The following is a 22,489-nucleotide window of genomic DNA, read 5'->3' as shown; positions in this document are numbered from 1 at the left end:
AACTCAGGTGAAGAATCTACAAAGCGAGGTGATCCTACAGGAGAAGTCGAAGGTGTTTGTATAGGTATCACTGGAATAGCTAGAGTTGCATGAGCTATTGGAGCCCTCCCATCAGATGGAGCTAATGGAAGCCGAACTCCCAAATCATGAGCTTGCATAGGCTGGTTTGCTGGATCAGAAACAGGAGGAAAAAACATGAAAGGTCCTCACTGCTCATCAAAGACTACATCACGACTGTAGATGAGACGAGATGTCGCAACATCGATCAGGTGGTAGGCTTTGTGAAGATTGCTATATCCAGCAAGCATGAGTTTTTTACTCTTGGCATCCAACTTGGTGCGTGACGCATCAGGGATCCAAACAAAATCAAGGGAGCCAAAAAACTTTAGGTGACTGATTTAGGGCTTGCGACCTAACTAGGCCTCTTTCGGAGTTTTACCTTTGACCGCCACTGTGGGTGACCAGTTCAATAGATAACCTGCAGTGTTAACTACTTCTGCCCAAAACTGCTTCGGAACATGTCTGTGTTCAAGCATGGAACGAGCCATCTCGATGATTGTCCTATTCCGACGTTCAAATACACTGTTCTATTGTGGTATGTAGGGTGTGGTTAATTGGCGTTTGATGCCATGTGTATCCAAGAAGCTGGAGAAAGCATTAGAACAAAATTCCCTTCCACTGTTTGATCTAAGAGCAATAATAGATTTTCCAGACTCTTTTTCAACTAAAGGTTTAAACTTTTGAAATACAGGAAATGCATCTGATTTCTTTTTAAGGAAATACACCCACATTTTTCTACTGTAATCATCAACAAACAACAGAAAATACTTGGACCCACGAACAAAAGGAGTGGCCATACGGCCATAAATATCGGCATGAACAAGCTGAAGTACTTGAGAAGCTCGCCATGAATCGTCATTGGTGAAAGGTGTGCGATGTTGCTTTCCAGCTTGGCATGCGTCACAAACTTCAAGCTGTTGAGTCTGAATCTCTGGAAATCCAAGAACAAGCTCATCTCGAGCAAGCTGTGAGAGATAATGCACATTTAGGTGCCCATATTGTTGATGCCAAAGTGTGCTGACAGAAGATTGCCGAGCAGCCATAGCTAAGTCCTGAGAATCACCAAAATCAGTAAGTTTGAAAAGACCATGATCCTTAAGACCCACTGCAATAGTAGACTTAGTTGCTCGATCAGTGATGGTGCACCGATGTGAACTGAAGGTGACTACCAAGAGTGGAGAGTGTCGTAACAATTGACTGACTGAGAGTAGATTTAGTTCTATCCCTGGAACATAGTACATATCAAGGAATATGAGATTCCTCCCAACAGACTGAATTTGAATGTGGCCTTTGCTGACAACTGTGTACTCTTCTCCGCCACCAAAAATAACAGAGTTTGAATAAGGTTGGTAGTCAATAAACTAGTTTGCAGTGAGTGAAATGACAAGAGGCACCTGAATCAATGTACTAGGGAGACGAATTCACATGATCTGCAGGTCTGTTAGCCATAAAGGTGTAAAAGGCAGATTCCGCCTGCTCAGTGTGCTCTACACTATTCGCTTTAGGCTGTGAACCTGATTGCTTAGACTGTGCAGCTAAGTGTTTCTGACGTTCAACCTTCATGTGTCCAAACTTGTGGCAGTAGTTGCATTGAATGTTCTTTCTAGAACCATCTGAAGTTGGAGCAGAAGACTTCTGCTGAAACATGCCCTTATCCTTGTGAAAGGATTTCGTAGCAAAGGCTTGCTCTATGGAGGTGGAACTGGAGCTGCTATTGAACTGTTGTTTCCATTGATCTTGCTAAAGCAACAAGGTGCAAAGATCAATGAACTTCAAATCAACACTAGAAGATGTGATTTTGAGAGTATCAATAAAATCCTCATAGGATTTTTGTAAACTTTGAAGAGTGATAACCACAATATCCTCTTCCTCCATCTTGCGACCGATGGCAAGTAATTGATCACGGATTTCCTAAATCCGATTTAGGTGTGCCTAGAGCGAGGTGCGCTCATCCATGACAATAGAAAACAGAGTGTTTTTCAGAAAGAAGGCTCTGCTTTTGTTAGAAGTCTCATGAAGACCTTTGAGATGTGTTTAGATCTCAGCAACTATCTTACTGCATGGAATCTGAGAAAGTTGATCATCAGCCACGGATAATTTGAGAAGCATCACTGCCTCTCGATTATTCAGATCCCATATATCTTGATCACGACCAGGAGAAGTCAGACACTTCGTAACACCTAGAACAAGTTGATCGGTGTTCTGATATTCAAAAATTGCGATGATCTGCTGCTTCTAGGTGCCATAATTTCAACCATTGAATTTGGAGTTATGCTTGAGCAGAATGTTTGTTAGAGATGCCATGAAATGTTTTCCAATGAAAAATTGTGAAAAATTGTGAAGGCACATTTCTCGAGGCAAAAATACAGAAGACCCAGAAAGATTGGAGAGTGACCCAGAAGAGAGCTTGAAAAACCCAGAAGGAATATGCTGTCGGTTTCTAGATTCACTAGCATGAAAATTGAGGCAGAAAAATTGAGGCACCCAAAAAAAAGGGACAACCACCCAGTTGAGCTCTCAAAAAACCCACCAAGAATTTGAAATCAACTTTTTTTTTGAACCCAAAAATTAGGGTTTCAAGCAAAAAACTAGGTCGGCGGCCATGGAGGTCAAAAACAGTAGAAATAATGTCATTTGCAGGTAAAATTGTCAAGTTCTCTTTAAAGATCGATGTGCATGGACGAATGTGGCTAGAGAGGGCTGAACAAACACCAAGGAAATGGCGTAGTAGGTGCGAGTTTGAAGAGTCGAATGTAGAAAACCTTTTGCAAAAATTGCACTTTTTTTCTCTAGAACATGGTGCAAAACAATGACACGATTTATGGGAGAAGTCGTGATAGCAGCAAATCGCCACGTGATAGGAGAAAATCGAGTTTTGTAGCAAAGCTGAGCCCCTCATCTAGCGAAAAATGGGAGCAGTAGAAAACGCGATTTGTTGAAATCACTGTTTTTAGGGCAGATTGGTCTTCAAAAATTCGAAAATCGCACAGGATCCAAGCTTTTAAGCGAATCTCTGCATTCACTAACTAGAGACCAGGTGATTTGCAGACAAATTTGCTGATTTGGAGAGAACAAAACACTAGCTCGAGATTTCAAATTTTTCCGGCAGAAAACCCTAGGTGGGTTTTTGAGAAATTTGACCGAAATAATTTTGAAAAAATTTGAACATATAATTTCAAGAAGAAATTATAAATTTTTCCAAAAGAATTTAAGTATTAGCTTTTATACCATATTACGAAAGTAATTGGTAAAATACATGCTTGTTATTAACAGAGATCAGACTGTCAATTTATACAAAAGAATGAGACGATGTTTCCTTAGGAAATGATTGTAAAGAATAGAAACATTAAAAAACGAAAGCAAACTAAAGCTTAATTAGATATTTACAATAGATAACCATTAACTAATAATAGATGACTTATCTATTATTGTAATATGACCCTCATTAAGTGTTTGTGGATTTCTTGTAATTGAGCTGGGGGTAGTAATCATATACCTTGGTACTTTGACGAAGTGTCCCTATAGCCTTGAGTCCTAGCCATGATCTTGCACTTGCTATATCGTACACTAGATATGGTGACATATGGAAATATCCATTTATCTCAAAATGAACTAGCTGGTCTTGCAGAGTATCACTGATGACTTTACCCCAATCTTTAAATTGTTTTCTAGCTGAGATCACAATAATGAAGAGATACATCCAGATCTTGAATTCTGAAGACTATCGACTGCCCATGAGTCGGTGTAGCAAGACTATCAAGCTAGAAGTCTCGTCAATGAAGAGGGATCGGTGAAGCTTTTTAGGAAGCTGAGAGTTTCCGCCCTTTGATACTAGTAACCATCTTCTCGCCAAAGTGTTTAGACACTTAATGCCAATTCTCGCTAAAGTATTCAAGCGCCCTTTGTTTACTGATGTGAGTGTACTGTTCCTTATGTGGCAGCTTGAGGACCATCGCCATTGAATTTTCATCAAGTTTAGCTATTAGGTGATCATCAAATGTTCTAATTTCTCTTGCCTCTGGGTTGTAGTTCTTCACACATTCGATTACCAAATTTGGACATTGTACCATTATGGGAAAACCAGCTGCATGCGCTAACCTGCTTTCAACTATCCTGCAAGCAAGCGTAGAAGCATCCTCCTTTGTTACTGATTTCCAAAAATCTTTTAAATCAATATGGCCCAGCTTGGTGTCAAAAACACTTGGAAAGGTAGTTTGTATCATGTGATCATAGTCAGACCCCTAGTAGTTGTACTTCATGGTGAGCAGGTTTTAAGTTTATTGTATCTAGACGTATATTAAGTCCCTTTTGCACAACTTTGGATTTGTTCTTGACAAATATTAGCTTTTACTGAGATGGCCATATGCTGATAGATAGATTTGTTTTCACTTTCTGTTTGCAAAATACTTTTGTTCATAAACTTATTTTACCCCTGTTGTTACATATCTGTTTGTACATTTCAACGGTAGCTACTCAAGCAAATAGAAAGGAAGATATGTTTGTCTGCAAGTAATTTCTCTTCAGCTGGTGGATGCTTCCAGAAAACTGACTTCATATTCCTTTCTTTGTTTTGAGGAATTTACTGTGTCTGTGTCCGGTTGAGTTCTCACAGATTTCTGTTCTTTACCCAAAGATTACTTTTAAGAATCCAGTCAAGCTGATGAATGATTTCTGCATGTGGCTTTGTCTCTCAAATCTCAAATATGAAACTTCCCCTTCGTTGCATGTGAGCTGGTCACCTCATGAGAAAATATTTCTTTTAACTTTTTCTCCACTTGTTTTAATGCTGGCTACTGCACGAACAAGAACTTCAATGAGAGTTGTAGGGGGGTGCATGTAAACCTCTGGAGGTCGTCTGTTCTTAAATAAAAGCTTTGAAGAGATGGGTTGGACTCAGGAGTTTGATTCCCATTCCAACTTTGCTTCAGATGATTTAATGCACTGTGATAGTTTTGCTGGAGCTCTATAACAGACTAAGTACATCATGTGCAAATTCTCATCAAGAAGTCATTTATGTGAGAAGAATGGACAGCTTTTGTTCTTTAGAGAAGGTAATGGGGAGATGGACGAGTTAGTTATAATAACTAAGTGCATTGCATGCCCCAAACGTGTCACTTACTTCAGTATCTTATCGGCAGTCGAGGTGATTTTTTTTTGCAACTTTAAAAATCTTCCGAAAATCCTGATCTGGTACTTTGCTTTACTCATTTGAATACATCCATTGGCAATATTTGCACTTTATGAAACTAAGAGAGGAAGCCGATGACTGACAAGCAAATGAACACACATTCCACTTCTATTCACTGACGCATCTTTACTAGTTTTGATGCACGTCTGCTGAGAAGTTTTCTAACCTCTTTCATTGAATACCCATCGTGCCGATAAGTTATCTTCAAGGAGTTGTCTAGAGTGATCGTTCCATCGGGCTGGGAAATGATTTTATCAACTTAAAGAAAATGTCAATACTTTCCTTTATATCTCTCATCTTGTCAATGTCAGCTAAGTATGGAAGCCTCTTTTTCTGTCATTGAGGAGCTGATAAGATGTCAGTAATTTGAAGTGCTCGGAGTGAATATGGTATCATTATTCGCGCTTATTGAAAGAATCTGTTTGGCAAATATATAGCATGCTTTGATCTATCGGGTTGTGAAAAACTTTAATGACTTTGAAAAAGCCCGATAGTATTGTATGGATAAGTAGGAGATAATTTCCACAGCAAGTCAAATTGTGATATTGCTATCAGGATTCAACTGTGTGATTTTTGACAGTATTGTATGGATTCACCTCTTGATATTTTAGCGAGCCGCCACCTTTTTATATTCCAAGGAATATTTTTGATGACTTGGTGTGCACAACATCATCATTCATTGGGTCTTGCCATCATGTGCACGGTAACGACTCAGATAATCTGCCATGATTGCCGATAAAGGACACATATCTTAAATGAATCAGCCTGTCAATTTCCCCTTTTTAAAAAAAACGAGAAAAGCTTTTAGGCTTAGTTTGATATGCATTCCCATCGTTTATTTGAATTATTTCTCAAGTAGCTTGAAATGTTCAATGAAAATCGTAAACACTTTATAGGAACTTTTAAGGTGTACATAATTGATGTCTTCTAATGCACTATCACCTCATCAGTGCATATCTTTGAACTTCATTGGGTTTCCAAATGACTTTGACAGTTCATGTGACTTGGCATTTTGATTCCATAATTGAGTTCTGATTTGATCACTTTCGAGCCACCTTCGAGATCCTTTTTCAACCATTAAATATTGTGGAATGCCTAGTGCTCAAACTGAGCTCCTATCCTTTTGACTGATGTTCTAATAATGTTTGCAATCATTCTTTCGCATCTTTCGACGAGATTTGCTTGCTATGTACATTCTTTCTTCTGTTCTACGGATAGGATCCCACGTGGGGGTGTTCTCCCTCATGATATTGTCAAATCAAGATCTGAATCGTCTCCATCCAATGGTGCAAGCCCAGTAAGTTTAGGTGTCCATGGAGACTTTGATGGATCATAGATACATGATCATGAGAAAGGCATTTGCCTAAATACACGCGAGGACCAGTTTTGAAGACGAATTTACAAGGCACATGCTTGACCAATCAGTTGACATAGTTTTAATTTGGGCTACTTGAAAACTGGGCCAAAACAATGAAATCTCACTAGTCGGAAGCAATCACTAGACGTTTACCAGCATCCCATATTGATCATAAACAGGGCACAAGATAAGAGGGTTATAATGAATGTATATTGTACATGGGACTGTGTTCAAGCCAATAACGCACATTTGATTCAATATGTAACAAGTTCTGATTTTTTCCCTAAATCTCACTTCTGAGGTATCCCAAGGCTGGTGTCAGCCAGTATATGCTGTCTAAGCTTTGATTTTTGACCTCCCAAGTGCTTAACGTTAACTTCTGAATTTTCTGTTGCTGCTATGGACGAGATTACAGGCCTGTGATCTGATTTGGATCAGTTTCCAAGCTTTCAAAAGACTGAAATTTGCTACAGATACCTGTCCTAGGTGACGTCAGCAGGAATTGGATGCTAATTGGGTGGTGTAGTTGCTGAAAGAAGGTTGTGGTAATTCTAAATTGCTATAAGAATGATCAGTCTGCCCTACACAACCAAATCTGGGCGGAAGACAATCACTTTCAAACTGCCAACTCCAGAAAGGACAATCTGGAGCCAGCAAACGTAATCTGCAGCAACTGATTTCCTTTCCTTAACTTGCCATCAGCTTCTACTGGCGACTATACAATCTGATAACACTTTCCAGGCAAGTCACTCTCTCTGAACTCTATAGATCTGCTTGCACTGAGGTCAACTTGCTATCACAGGCGATAATTGAAGCATCAAATCTCTACTACAGCAATACATTTTGGGGCTTCTTCTCTGATCTGTAATCAAACTTTTCTAGATGAAAATGGAGGCTACATCCCACTCCCAAACCTAAGAGGTTGCATTCTCAGGCTTAAAGATCTGCTACCAATACATAGTGGCAGACACTCCTCGGTTCTTCTCTCCAGAATTTCATGACCTAGATGCTCAAATGAATGGCCTCCGTTTCCATTAATTTCCTTCAATTAGCCATTGTTGCCCAAATGCAATTCCCTCCAAATATTGAATTAATTTAAAGTCTCTGCCCTTACATGAAAAGTTTGATCCATAGGGAAATATGATATTATCATAATACTAGCCACTTGTAATTTATTATTTTACGTTGGATGCCTACACAAGGGTCCACCATTTATTATAACTTTTATTCAAGATTACTGGGGTATAACTATTTTACGAAATAGAAGGGAGGATACTTGGGGACTGCAATTTTTTTTATAGTTTAAAGATTTTTAATATTAAATACAAAATAGTAAAACCGTAAAACTAAAAGACAAGTAAATACTAATAATATTTTCACATTAATATAGAGTCAAATAGTTGAAAGGGGGCTTTGTGAATTCTAGATAATAATAATTAATAATGAATTTGGGGACGGGAGAGAGATGGAGGTGCCCTAGCTTGGTTACAGGTTTGCATGCGGGGGTTTTGTGGAAGCGTTTTAGCAGCAGAGTAGTTTTTTGTTTATTGCAGTGGGTTTAGTTTTTGTTTGGCGTCTGCAAGGACTTTTTCAGTTTGCTGGCAGCTGTTCTGGTTTTTGTTTGTTTTCTTGGCTTCCATCTTTGCATGGCAGAGATTTCTATGGCATCAGTTGTAGATCTTTCTCGCATGGACAAGGCTCATAATGGGTCCTCTTCAAGCATGCATGCATAGCAAGCAGTTACATTTTATATGAGTGCTGGCCCTAATATGAATAAGGTTAATGGGTGTCTTACTAGAACCCAGGATCGTTGTTGGCAGATTGAAGGAGATTTGGACATTATGCTTGCAGCAAATAGCTATTTTATGGTTATTTTCTCGAATATGGCAGATCGCAATAGAGTTTTTGAAGGTGGCCCATATTTTTATAATTAGGTTGGATTATTTATTAAACCATGGCATGTAGGTTTTAATTCAGCTGAAGAGATGCCTTCTCGAGTTCCTGTTTGGGTTCGTCTACTTCGCCTCCCCCTGGAGTTTTGGCGAGAAGACATTTTACATAAAATTGCTAGTCTCTTGGGAAAGCCTGCGACAGTTGCTACATAAAGCCTTGATAAAAAGGTGATTTCTTTTGCCCAAATTTGTGTTGAGATAGATCTAAATAATCCCTTGCCGGATTCAATGGAAATTTGTCTCGGATCTTCATCATGGATTCAATAGTTAGATTATGAATCTCTACCTTTTCGATGTCAGTTTTGTCATGAGTATGGCCATCTCTTTCGACATTGCCCTAAAGTTCGTAAGGAAGCTCATTCCACCTCTTTGGCACCTCCTCCTCTGGGTAAAGAGGACAAAGGGAAAGCTCCCATGATGGTTGAACCTCAGGGAAAGGACACGGAAGGATTTGTACTTATTAAAACTAAAGCTAAAGGATGAGAACAGAAGAGGCCATTCAAGGATAGACAAACAGATGGAAGCTTTAACAGGTTTGAGTTGCTGGAGAATTTAGCTTTGGAAGAAGGGGCCCTACATGTGGTCACTTCTAATAGTGGTGGGGTCAGTATGGAGGTTGTACCAGCTCTTGAACTAGAACCAGTTCAAGCTATTTAGGGACAACAAGTGGCTTAGGTGACTTTAAATGATTCCATAGAGGATGACATTGTTTTGGCAGATTTAGCTAGAGAAGTTTTAGTTTCATCTCAGAATAAGGGTTCATCTCATAGATTGGGAGTGCAACAACGACCCCTTAAGAAAGGTCCTGTTGATAGCTCCTCAAAAGGGCGAAAGACAGACCTTGAAAAGATAAAAATGACTGCAGATCTGTTGTTGGAATCTGGGTTTGTCAAACCTATTGATGCTCACTTTTCTCAAACCCCTCAATGATCATTCTCTCTTGGAATGTGAGGGGTTTGAATAGCACCTGTCATAAAAAAGCTATTCATGATTTGATTGCAATTCATTCTCCAGATGTCTTTTGTGTTTTAGAGACTAAGGTTTTTGTTGAGGTTATGCATCAGCATGCTCCACGCATATTTGGTATGCTGGTCACTATCAAAGTACTGGTTCACAAGGGAATTCTGGAGGTTTGGCTCTGTTCTGGGACCCTTGAAAGATTTCTCCCCTTTGGTGGATTTCTAGTCATTACTCAATCTCTATGGTGGCTACTGCCTTGGACTCTAGTGAGACTATTCTTGTGACAAATGTTTATGCCCCTATTGACATTCGTGGGAAGATTCATCTTTGGGATCACATTAGGTATGTGTGTTCTTGTGCTCCTTATTTTTCTCAGATTTTGGGTGGCAATTTAATTTTATCTTAAGTCTTGAGGAGAAAAGAGGAGGTTGGCCTAGGCTTGGCCCTGCTTCTATTCTTTTTCAAGCCCAGGTGGATGTTCTTTCTATTATTTATGTTAAGCCTTTAAATGGGGTTTTCACTTTGAACAATAGACGAAGTGTTCAGGAAGTTATCTCAGAACGTTTGGATAGGTTTCTTGTTTCATGTTATTGGGTTGGTGATGGCCTAATTACGAGTTCTGAAATTCTTGATTGGAGAGGTTTTGATCATTGGCCGATTAAGTTCTCTTCTTCTCTTGTTGCACTCCCTTCTTTCAGATTCCAGCTTATATGGCTTCGAAACTCATCCTTTTATGATTTGGTGGCTAAGTGGTGGAGAGAGGTTGGCCCAGCTTATGGCACGACTATGTTTGTCTTTGAGAAGAAACTTAAATATTGTAGTTATGAGATTTCCACAATCCATGAATTATGCAATTGTTTTTCTGGGCCAAGATTGTGTAGAAAGTTTTTAATCATCAACGTTTCGGATCATACTCCATGATCCATAATCAGGATCAGAGAGTGTAAGAATGTCAAAGAGAGTAAGGTTGCAGACCAAAGGGTATAAGTAGGGGGATAACTGGGATAATAAGTGGGCACGTGGATTGAGAGAGGAGTGAGAAGCAAAGGATGGGAACAAGAAAAAGAGAAGTGAAGAGGACCCAAACGAAATACTAACAATCAAGCAATTAGACAATCAATAATAAAGAAATAAAAATAACAATAGAAAATTAAAAAGGAGATTAAAAACTCGAAAGATATTATATACGAGTATAAAAATAGGTGAATATATATACCTATATTATACTTATATCCTAGCAAGTAGACATACGAATATAAACGAAAGAACGTAGAGGAAAATGCTATCAGGCATATGTAGACACACACACACACACACACACACAAGAAAATAAAATTGAAAAACTAATAATGCTCACAATAATGGCGATAAAAAGTTAAGAAGTTAAGAAGGGAAGTATAATAATAATTAAAAATAATAATAATAAAACAATATATAAATAAAAGATAAGTACAAATAATAAAAAACAATGAAAAACAACAACAACAAAAAAAAATACTAATAATTGATTTAAAATAAAATAACAATGAAATGGAATTAAGAGATAAAAAACAAAATAATAATAATAATAAGGAAAATAAAAGCAAGAGTAATGAAGCAAAGAAGAGAAAGAGAAACACGAGCCATTGAAGATCAAAACAAGTTGAAAAAAATTAAATAAGGTCCCACTAGGTTGTAAATTAAATAAAATGAAAATAAAGTGAGATAAAATTAAAATAAAATGAAAAGGACCACTAAATAAATAAGATAGAAAAATAAATATAAAATAATACCAATAACCTTCAAAGAAATGGATCATTAATATTTTTGTTCCCCCTCTTTAACTTTTTTCGCCATTTCTTTGAGGGTTATTGGTATTATTTTATATTTATTTTTCTATCTTATTTATTTAGTGGTCCTTTTCATTTTATTTTAATTTTATCACTTTATTTTCATTTTATTTAATTTACACCCTAGTGGGTCCTTATTTAATTTTTTTTAACTTGTTTTGATCTCTAGTGGCCTTCGTGTTTCTCTTTCTCTTCTTTGCTTTATTACTCTTGCTTTTATTTTCCTTATTATTATTATTTTGTTTTTAATCTCTTAATTCCATTTCATTGTTATTTTATTTTAAATCGATAATTAGTATTATTTTTGTTGTTGTTGTTTCTCATTGTCTTTTATTATTTGTACTTACCTTTTATTTATATATTGTTTTATTATTATTATTATACTTCCCTTAACTTCTTAACTTTTTATCGCCATTATTGTGAGCATTATTAGTTTTTCAATTTTATTTTCTTATATATGTATATGTATGTATGTCTACATATGCTTGTTAGCATTTTCCTCTACATTCTTTTGTTTATATTCGTATGTCTACTTGCTAGGATATAAGTATAATATAGATATATATAGTCACCTATTTTTATACTCATATCTGCGTACATATATCGATATATATATATATATAATATTTTTCTAGTTTTTAATCTCCTTTTTAATTTTCTATTTTAATTTTAATTTCTTTATTATTGATTGTCTAATTGCTTGGTTGTTAGTATTTTGTTTGGGTCCTCTTCACTTCTTCTCTTTTTCTTGTTCCCTTCCTTTGCTTCTCACTCCTCTCTCAATCCACATGCCCACTTATTATCCTAGTTTTCCCCCTACTTATACCCTTTGGTTTGCAATCTTACTCTCTTTGACATTCTTACACTCTCTCATCCTGATGATGGATCATGGAGTATGATTCAAAACGTTGATGATTAAAAACTTTCTACACAATCTTGGCCCAAAAAAATAATTGCATAAACTTAAATATGTTAAATATCATCTTAAGAGATGGAATACTTCTTGCTTTAGGAACCTTCAATCTAGAAAGAGGAATGCTCTAGATCATCTTGCAGTGATTACTGGCTAAATTAGGGACTCTGGGCTTACAGAGGCTCTTGGCAGGGAAGAATCCTAGGCTATGTGGGATGTGGAAGAATGGGAACTTCGGGAAGAGAATTACTTGAAACGAAAGGCTTGCATTGATTGGTTGTAGGAAGGGGATAGAAATACTGCTTTTTTTCATCATTTTGTTCAGGCTCGTCATAATAAAGGGTATATTTCTTCTCTTGTTACTATTGAAGGACTTCATATTTTTTCTCAATCTGCAATGACCAAGGAAGCCCTTTTTATTGAGGATTCTCAGCCTGCAGTTGAGGAGGAGAACTTAATTCTTTCATGCATTCCTTCTCTTATCACCAATGCTATGAATGATTCTCTTCTTCATCCAATTTTGATATCAGAACTTGAAGAGGTTGTGTTTGGGATGAATAAAGGTAAAGCTCTAGGCCCAGATGGCTTCACTGTGGAATTCTTTTAGGAATTTTGGGAAATTATTAATATGGATCTCTTGGAGGTGGTTAAGGAATCCCTTCAGAATAAGCAAATGCTTTGTGCATTGAATTGTACTTTACTGACTCTTATCCCTAAGAAAGAAGGTGCTAACAATCTTGACTCCTTTGGTCCCATTGCTCTTTGTAATGTTGTGTACAAAATTATCACCAAATTGATTGCCGATAGACTCAAGATATGCCTTCCAGTTGTGATTTTAGAGGAACAAGGCGGTTTTGTGGTTGGTAAGCAAATTCTTGATGGAATTGTTATTGCTTTTGAAGTTATTCATTCTATGCATACATCAAAAGAGCGAGCTATGTTCATTAAGTTGGATATGGCTAAGGCTTATGACAGAGTCAAATGGAGTTTTCTCCAAAAGATCCTCTTGGCCTTTGGTTTCCGCCAACAGTGGGTGAACTGGATTATGAGTTGTGTTACTTCAGCTTCTTTTTCTGTTTTGGTGAAAGGTGTTCCTTCAGAGCCCTTTGGTGCCTTTAGAGGACTTCACCACAGGGATCCTATTTCACCTTATCTCTTTATTACTGATTTACCTTGTCTTCTTTACTGTTTGTCTCTTGCTTTTGTTTCTTCTCAATCACCGTTTGGTGCTTTTGCTTTGGCCGACTCTTTTGTTTGTATGCTCAGTCCCATAAACCATTTTGGTTTTTCGTGGACATTAATATTATTATCTTATCTTATTTAGTTGAGGGTTTGGGCCGCTTTCTTAAGCTTCGTGTTCACCAGGGTTTGATTCATGGGTGGAAATGGGGTGCTGGCTTGCCTCCTATTTCGCATCTTCAATTTGTGGATGATACTTCATTTATTTGATAGACTTGTCTTCAGGAAGCTAATTCTTTTAGGCATGCTTTGGATGTGTATCTTGCAGCTTCGGGACAAATAGTTAATGAGAACAAATCCTCCAGTTTTTTCTTCAATACTCCCCAAGCTATTCAAAGGCGTATTGTTGCTATTTTGAGGTTTCAGATTGGGTCTCTTCCTTTTGTTTATTTGGGTATTCCTGTTACTGTTGGTAGACATCCTAGATCTTCCTGGCAAGTTTTGCTTGATAAACTACGACAAAAGGTTAATCATTGGACTCGTCGATGGCTATCAACTGTTGCTCGCCTAACTCTATTAAAATCGGTTATTCAAGTCCTTCCTATTTACAGGTGTTTTGTTCTGGCTGCTCCTATCTATTTTCTTCAGGAATTTGATGCTCTGACCCGTCAATTCCTTTGGACTGGGAACCTTTCAACTTCTAAATGGAGTCTGGTTAAATGAGAAACAGTGTGCAGACCTCAGAAGGAGGGTGGCCTAGGCTTACGATCAACTATTTTAAATAGACAGGTTCTTGTTGCAAAACTTTATTGGCGTTGGTGTACTACCAACATCAACTTTGGGCTCGTATTCTCACCCATAAGTATTTTCCAGATATTGATGTGCTTGAAGTTCACCGCTTTCCTCTAGAAGGGAGAGGATCCATGATTTGGAATACGCTAAAGTTTGGAGCTCAGTTGGTTAAAGATGGTCTCTTTTGGATTTGTCATTCGGGATCTCAATCTTTATTTTGGCTTGACTCTTGGGATGGGCACCCTCCTATTCTTACCACTCATCCTTAGTTACATGCCCTCTATCAAACTTTTAGTGCTGCTGATTGGGACACAGTTGATTTTTGCTTTCGTTGGAAACACCCTTCTAAATGGCCTCCAGGAGGATCTAAGGAGGATAGGAAGGAGTTATTTCAGATTTTGCAGTCTCGTGAGTATACTACTTTGGTTGGTAATGATGTTCTTGCTTGGGACAGTGAAGATTTGTTTGGAAAATTTTCAGTGTTTGCAGGATATGTTGAGCTTCTTTGACAGAAGTTGGGAGACATTCAGATGCCTTGGTGGAAGCAAGTTTGGTACAAGTTTTCTTGGCCCAATTGTAATTTTTTTATGTGGTTGGTGGTCTATAGCCGATGTCTTACGTGGGATAATTTATGCAAGCGTGGCTTCCAAGGACCCTCAATGTGTGTTCTATGCTGGACTAGTGAAGAAAATATCTCTCATCTCTTTTTTCCAATGCTCGTTCACTAGACATATTTGGCACTCTTGGTGGAATGTGTGGAACCAATCCTATTGGCATGTTTCCTCACTAGCATAATTCTTCGCTCGCTGGGGTAAGGCTCCTGTCAAGACTTCATTTCTTCAAGTTGCCTGGACTCTTGGATCCTCCTTTATCATTTGGCATATCTAGTTGGAAAGGAACCGTCGTATCTTTAAGGATGAGTTTTTAGAGGTTCCTCACGGTGGAAAATTCTCCATTCTTTGGGGGACATTGTTTTTGCAAAATGTGACACTTCTTAGGCCATGGAACTAGGGGAGGATATTTTCAATAATGATCTGAATATTCCCCCCACATGGAAAACTGCTAAGAAAGATGTGTAGACATCCCTTGCGAAAGATAAATAGGGTGGGGAAGTGCAGTGCCCCTCCGCAAGGTATTCTTAAAATCAACACAGATAGGTCTTCCAAGGGAAATCCAGGCTCTACTAGCATTGGTGGTGTTGGTAGAGATAGTAAGGGGGATGTCTAGTTTATGTTTTCTATTTATAAAGGTCATCGCACTAAAAACTTGATGGAGGCCATAGCTATTTTGTATGCTTTGAAGAATGCTTGTGACCTTGGTTGGAGAAGGCTTATTTGTGAATCTCACTCACAGGTGGTGATACATCTATTGAATCAGCAACATTCTGAAGTTGTTAGTTGGAAGTTAGCTTTGATTGCGGACCAGATTCATAATTTGTGTACTTCTTTGGAGTCTATTACTTTCACTCATATTCCCAGGGAATGGAATAGTGTTGCTGATTATTTGGCGAAGTGTGCTTCTGACCATATGTGTAATTGGAACGTTGTTGATAAGACTCAACTTCCGATGGGCTTGTCCCATCAACTTGATCACTTGGTTGATCTTGATAGGGCTGTTTGATGCCCTTTCTCTGTTTGTTCTTGTTTCTCTTTCAGCTTGAATAAATTTTTACCCTTCCTTTATTTTAATAGTTCAAAACCCACATAATCACATTATTGTATCTCATAGTCATCTGATTTTTGAATATCACATATGATCATCATGATAATAGATTAATAATCATTAAGATTATCATTAAATATTCAAATTAAAAATTAAAAAATATATAGTTTGATGCTAAATTGCTGATATGCAAACTAAAAATGAAAATAAATTAGCACTGTAAACAAAATTCCAGTGTTACCCGGGGACACATCCCCGGTATATTTTCAGCCGTCCCCATCTTGGAAACGTTTCGGACACCTAGGGGTTTGAGATTGTCTTCTAGAACAAATTAGACTTTGACTCTTAAATTAACACAAATTTGGCATATGAATTCTGATGATTTTATATTTTAAGGTTCTATTATGTATAAGTACATGCTTTATCCATGTTTTCGTACAAATATTTTAAATTTCTTTATATATTTTAATTTTCCCTAGTGTTATATAGGCGTGTCCCCATTTGCCGTCCCCCACCCATCCCCAAAATTGGCAAAAAAAATTGCCATCTTAGAAACCCGTCTTTCTGTCCCTTGCCGTCCCTGTCCCAAAAACTTGAGGGAATGTAGCAAAATTCAGAAATCTATCTAGTATGATGATGATAGTATGATACCGTCATCTACTCCACAAGGTTGTGATCATCCATCTAAAGATCTTCAGCCATCATGCTCTCCAAAAAATCATTGCTCCATGTTGGATTCCATGTTATTATCTAAATAGAATTTTAACCATTTCTAATTATTGTGGTTGGGTTGGATTCTGGAATTAAAAAAAAAAATTAAAATTGTTTCTAACGTTTTTAAGTTATTAAAGAAAATATAACAAATGATTTAAATCATTTAAATTATCATTGGTTTAAATTTTTGCATTAAAATACATTAAAATGAGGGCTAAAATACATCAAATAATTAATATTATATTTTACAATTATTTCATTTATCAGGAGACTCTGGAAGACTTCATTTTATCGACTCGGAATAAAAATTAAAAAAAATCAAATATTTCACTTTTTTGAGCTCTCCTATTAAAATATTAAAACATTAAAAAAACTAAGAACAGTTAAAACACAGGGATAGGAATAGGGACATCCCTGGGACGTGGGGATAGGGATGGTGCATCCCCCACCACCACTAAACCAGTGACCCACCATCCGGGGATAGCAAAATGACACGTCATCTTTTGGGAGAGGTCAACAAGCTCAGATTTGCTGTTTAAATTTTAAAACAAAAGAAAAAATTGACGGGGATATAACATCAAATCAAGTTGATGTTTTATACCCATTCTACCGCCCCTCCCCCAAATTTAAGCCGTTATATCCCCCTCCCTGAAACCTGTTTTGCTATATCCCTGCCCCCCTGGAACACTGCGTAAAAAGGGAATTTGATTTTTTTTAAAGAAAATTTGAAATTTTTTGAAACAATAAAAGATATAATGACCAAAGATGGCTAAATCTTTCTTTTCTTCAACCATTTAAAAGCCTTTGATGCGCGTCTTACTTATTTGTAGCCTTCCCCTTCGAAAACAAATGCAACAACCTTCAAAACAAAATTGGAGGGAGAAAAAGGTGAGAATGTTGTTTTATGTTGAGGTAATGAGTTGCAATGACCAAAATAGAAAAAGTAAGAGCAAAATCATGTATTGGATTGTACTACATTCCTCATATATGCTTGTTAATATTGATTGATTGTATGAGCTCCAATAAATTATGCTGCTATTCTAGATGTTGCAACTTCGATTCATGATAATTGGTGATCTTGTACAAATACAGGAAGTGGACAGTTACTGTTCCCTTAAGATCTTTTGAGCATTTGACTGCTTAAATATAGTTGTTTTGATTTACATAAGCCAATGATTTCTTTCATGGAACATACGCTCTTGAGAACAAGTGAGGAATTGATAGAGGGAACAATGAACATGGTCCTATTTGGTTAATCTTTTCTTCATATGTTCTGCTGATTTCAGTTCATGCAATAATGCTTTTCCACATGCAGGAGGTTTCTACTGATTTCAGTTTATGCAATAATGCTTTTCTATATGCAGGAAATCTTGGCTTTGGAGGAAGAGCTGAAAGCTAAAGACGAGTTAATTCAAAGACACGAAAAACTAATCCAAGGATGGAAAGAGCTTTTAATGAATCAGCGAGCTGCTAACGTGACAGAATTAGAGAGAGTTTAGAAAATTGTTTTGTTGTGTCGATGGAGAAGAGTTACTTGCACAAGATTCGAGGGTGCAATTTTTTAATTTGTTTTTTCTTGTCGTACCTTAATATGTCACCATGTTGTGAAATGAAAATGTAATTTATTAAACAGCTGTATAGAACTAGTCAAACATGACATCTGCATGTAACTCCAAAGATCTAATCTAAGGAGGATTCACCTTGAGGTTACGCCTGTTTATATGTGGATTTGAAGGTTATGTTCATTTCATTTTGATTTTATTTTGATTTCATTCAACCTTTGATTTTAGAGCAATCTTTATATAGCTGGTCTTTCTGCTCGAGCTCTGAAAATCCCTTTCTATTGCTGCTATTTACATACTAAGAACAAATGTTTAGTTCTTTATCTCTATCACAACGGTTTACTTTTTAGTTTTCTATTAATGGGCAGATCTTGGAAGTACGTGCATAAAGCAACAGAATAGAGCAGTCTGAAGACAACATCTTCAGTAGAATAATCTACATTCAGAAACAGTTTTTATTCAAGTTCAAGGGTTGCCGAGTGGGTTTTGGGAGATTGCAATTTTTTTTTATAGCTAATGGGAATGTCAGGAAAATAAGTACAAATGAGATGCAAATTAAGATAAACAAAATACATGTTTGAAATATCGAAGTACAAATAAGTATAATTCCCCAAAAAACCATATAAACAAACCAAAAGAGGTGTAAATTCTGAAGACGGTACACTAACGATTCGTTGATTCCATAATCCATCTAATAGACTGATCATACAAACAGAACACGAAACATGATATTTATGGAGAGATGACTCCTCAAAAGAATAAATTTTACGTCACAGGCAGTGTGTAGTAACAGGTCCAGAGATTGGAGTCACCAACTCATTGATATCGCGGAAACTGCTGTAGCTCCTAGCCCAAAGTTTGTTTTCGGTTGGGGTTCTTGGAAGGCGTTGCTTCCAGGGTTGATTTGTTGCAGATTTTCTTTTATCAAGCTTCCTTTTATGTATTCGAGAGGAAAAACATTCCCATGACTTCAAAAAAATTCCATTAAGGTGAGGAATGTTACCATAATCTCAAAAATTAAAATTAATCCAAAAAAGGGAGGAACGGTACAGGGAGAGCTTTACTCTTGCAAAGCCACGGTTCTGGGAAATCAACTAGACGAATGGGGACATTTCCCCGTTGAACATTGCTGGCTAGGAATATGTCTGAAAGCATTGAGTTTGCAGCAACCGCCATAAAAAACAGAGAGAGAGAGAGACAAACAAACACAACTTGGAAGCGAAATCAACTCTGACCAAATTACCTTTTGGCCAGAACAAGGCTTTGGACAAATGAAAATAGAGAAAAAGTAGTTACTGATTTTAAAAGAATAGGCGAGATCGATCCAGATTTTGAGCACAATTGGAGATGTTTAGAGGCAAACATGTAGTCGAGTACAAAAGCAATAACCAGAATAAAATTGATCTTATATATCCTCCCCATAGGTTTCAAATTTCCTTTGCCTTGGAAGAAATGCAATGAAATGAGACTACCAGTCTAAGGGAGTTGTTTCTTTTGTTGTGGAGCTGCATTGGTAGATTAACCATCTTGTGTAATCTTGCCTTTGTTGTTTATCGGTAAGTTGTCCTTGTACTTTTGCGAATATCTTCGTATCATATAAGTTGTACACTCCATCAGAAAGTGTCGTAATGACTGACCCAAAATCTTCTGGGGATAGATAATAATTTGGCATTTGCTTTTTTCTCCATGGTAGTAGTGGCAGTCCTATTGGAGATTTATTTTTATTTTTGGATTGTGTTATGTAATATTGTCCAATTTTTATTAATTGAAAAGAACTATTCATCAAAAAAAAATATTGCTCAATATTTCTTATAAAATTATATTTCAAAAGCCTTCTTTATTGGGATTAAACTGGTGGTACTAGAAATTGTTGGAGTTGAGCAAATAGGTTTTATTGTCCTATTGGAAATTTTTTAGGGATTTATTATTAATGGTGGTATAATCAAACTTTTCACTAAAGGAAAATATGATGATTTATTTTTGGATTGTGTTATGTAATATTGCTCAATATTTCTTATAAAATTATATTTCAAAAGCCTTCCTTATTGGGATTAAACTAGTGGTACTAGAAATTGTTGGAGTTGAGTAAATAGATTTTATTGTCAATAAATTTATTTTCAATAATTTCCTTTTGACATGGGAAGATTTGTGCATGGATTCAACAAAACAAAATGCCATTTTGATTAAGCTTAGTTTCCATGAAGCTAATAAAAAGTTTATTGGAGTTTTACTCTTAAAATGACTCATTGGCTTTGTTTTTGTCCTAAAATTTGAGCTCTTGTTCAAATGTATTTTCAAGGTGTTACTACTTGGATTGTATCAATAATACCATGATAAGTCCATTTCTTTCACAACTATTTATCCAACAAGGTTGTCCCCTAGTCCTATACTTATCTCCTTACAATTTATGCTTTTTGATGTTTACTTCAAAGTGCCAACAATGTGAAGCTGATCTTTGGAATATCTTATTCTTGTTATATTGATTATAGTATGTTATTTATACAAAAAACTAGAAAACTATTTCCAATATGATGGACATATCGTAGTTGCTAGTTCTTTTCTTGTCTATTTTGTTCTTGAGTATTGCTTCTCTAATTTTCAATATTGTATCAGAGCTAAGTCTGAGATTCCTTTTGTGGTGTTTTCAAAATTCTTTGTAGTGCTGAAGGTACAATATATATGTGTGCAAAAGGAGTTTCTTCAAGTACTATCAACTAGTGTGCCAATGTAATTGGTGTTATTGGGAGAAGTATTCATTGTGGTAGTACTCTCAAGTGTAAGATTTTTTTGGGTGAAAATTTCATTCTCTCTCTCTCTCTCTCTCTCTCTCTCTCTCTCTCTCTCTCTCTCTCTCTCTCTCTTGTTTTTGTGATGGCCAATCTTGTAGATATGGTAATTGGAAGTTCAAGATGCAAACTCTAATGGAGGGGCATGATGTTTGGGCCATTGTAAATGGCAAAGAAGCCAAGCTTACATCACCTACAACAACACCAATTGCTGTCCAAGATTGGGAGAAAAGAGAATTTAAAGCTAAGATACTCTTGCGTATGTCAGTAAAAGACTCTCTTATCCCTCACATAAGAGACATTATTACTTCCAGTGGTACATGGTCAGCTTTGAAAGGTTCGTATGAGATTACAAACTCAAAATAGAATTTTGTTTTTAAAGAGAAAATTATTGTCTATCAAAATGGAAGTAAATGAAAGTGTTAGTGAATTTCTATCAAGAGTTAAGGAATTTAGGGATAAGTTAGCTGATGTTGGTGAACAAGTATTTAGTAGTGATCTAATAACAATTACTTTGAATGAAATGATTAGTGATTAACAAATTTTCATTACTGGTTTGGTTGCAAGAGAAATACACCTTCTTTTGAGAATTTGGTAGGTATTCTTCTATAAGAAGAGGAGAGAAAGATGTGAATAACATATCACAAAATGTAGAGTCATCTTTGATGGTGAAAGACAAATAAGTCATATAAAGGAAAGCAATGGTCAAAGAACAAAGGATGGGGCAAGTTTGACAACCAAATGAACAAAGAAGAGAAAATGTATCATGATGGGGAAGCATCAAAATCAAATGTAAAGAAAAATAGAAATTGTAATTTATTGTGGCAAACTTGGTCATTATGCATATGAATGTTACAAAAAGGAAAATAATGAGTCCAAAAACAAATATGAGGGCAATTTTGTGAATGATGAGGATACAAAAGTGATAACCTTCATGATTTAAAGTTGTTTGTTTTTGACTATGCTCTTTCAGCTGAATCAAGTGATTTTAATGATTGGTTTATAGATTCACGGGCATCAATCCACATGTCATGTCATAGAAATTGGTTCACAAAATTTTAAGAGAAAAATGAGGGTAGAAAGATCTATTTAGGAGATAATAGGTCACATGATGTAAAAGGATGCGGTGATATAAGTGTACAACTACCTAATGGTTATGTAAAGAAACTTTCTAATGTTATGTATGTTTTAGGAATTAAGAAGAATTTGATTTTAGTTTCAACAATTGCTGGTCAAGGTCTAAAAGTTGAATTCTTGAAGACATGTTGTCAAGTTAAAGATATGGAAAATCACAATAATGGGATTGTTGAAGGAATCAGGATGAAAGATTTGTATAAACTTGATGTCAAAATAGAAAGTCATCATGCAATTATTGCTACATGTATATCTACTAAAGAGCTATGACATAAGAGGTATGGTCATTTAAATTTAAAAGATCTAATTTCTCTACAAAGAAAAGAGATGGTGCAAGGTCTTCCAATATTTAAGGATAAACAAATCAGTTGTGATGAATGTGCATTAGGCAAACAACATAG

At 36.4% G+C, this 22,489-nt stretch overlaps 1 protein-coding gene across 2 annotated transcripts in view; it reads left to right on the top strand.

Moving 5' to 3' along the window:
- The window catches only part of LOC149528598 (mediator of RNA polymerase II transcription subunit-like protein), an 85,935-nt gene extending 67,619 nt beyond the window's left edge, over nucleotides 1–18,316 (top strand). The window contains exon 3 of one of the 2 annotated variants that reach the window (XM_089810225.1): nucleotides 17,971–18,316. In XM_089810225.1, coding sequence (XP_089666351.1) covers nucleotides 17,971–18,105 — 135 coding nt within the window. In that variant the 3' untranslated portion in view covers nucleotides 18,106–18,316. The remainder of the gene's footprint in view (nucleotides 1–17,970) is intronic. The other variant, XM_089810224.1, reaches the window with a different exon arrangement.
- The last annotated feature ends 4,173 nt before the right edge of the window (nucleotides 18,317–22,489 follow it).

Source organism: Cupressus sempervirens, chromosome 11 (assembly GCF_028749045.1).
Source record: "Cupressus sempervirens isolate cs-2001-9-10 chromosome 11, ASM2874904v1, whole genome shotgun sequence".
Taxonomy (NCBI): Eukaryota; Viridiplantae; Streptophyta; class Pinopsida; order Cupressales; family Cupressaceae; genus Cupressus; species Cupressus sempervirens.
Note: the sequence above shows the minus strand (reverse complement) of the source record. Positions and strands in the feature narration are given on the sequence as shown.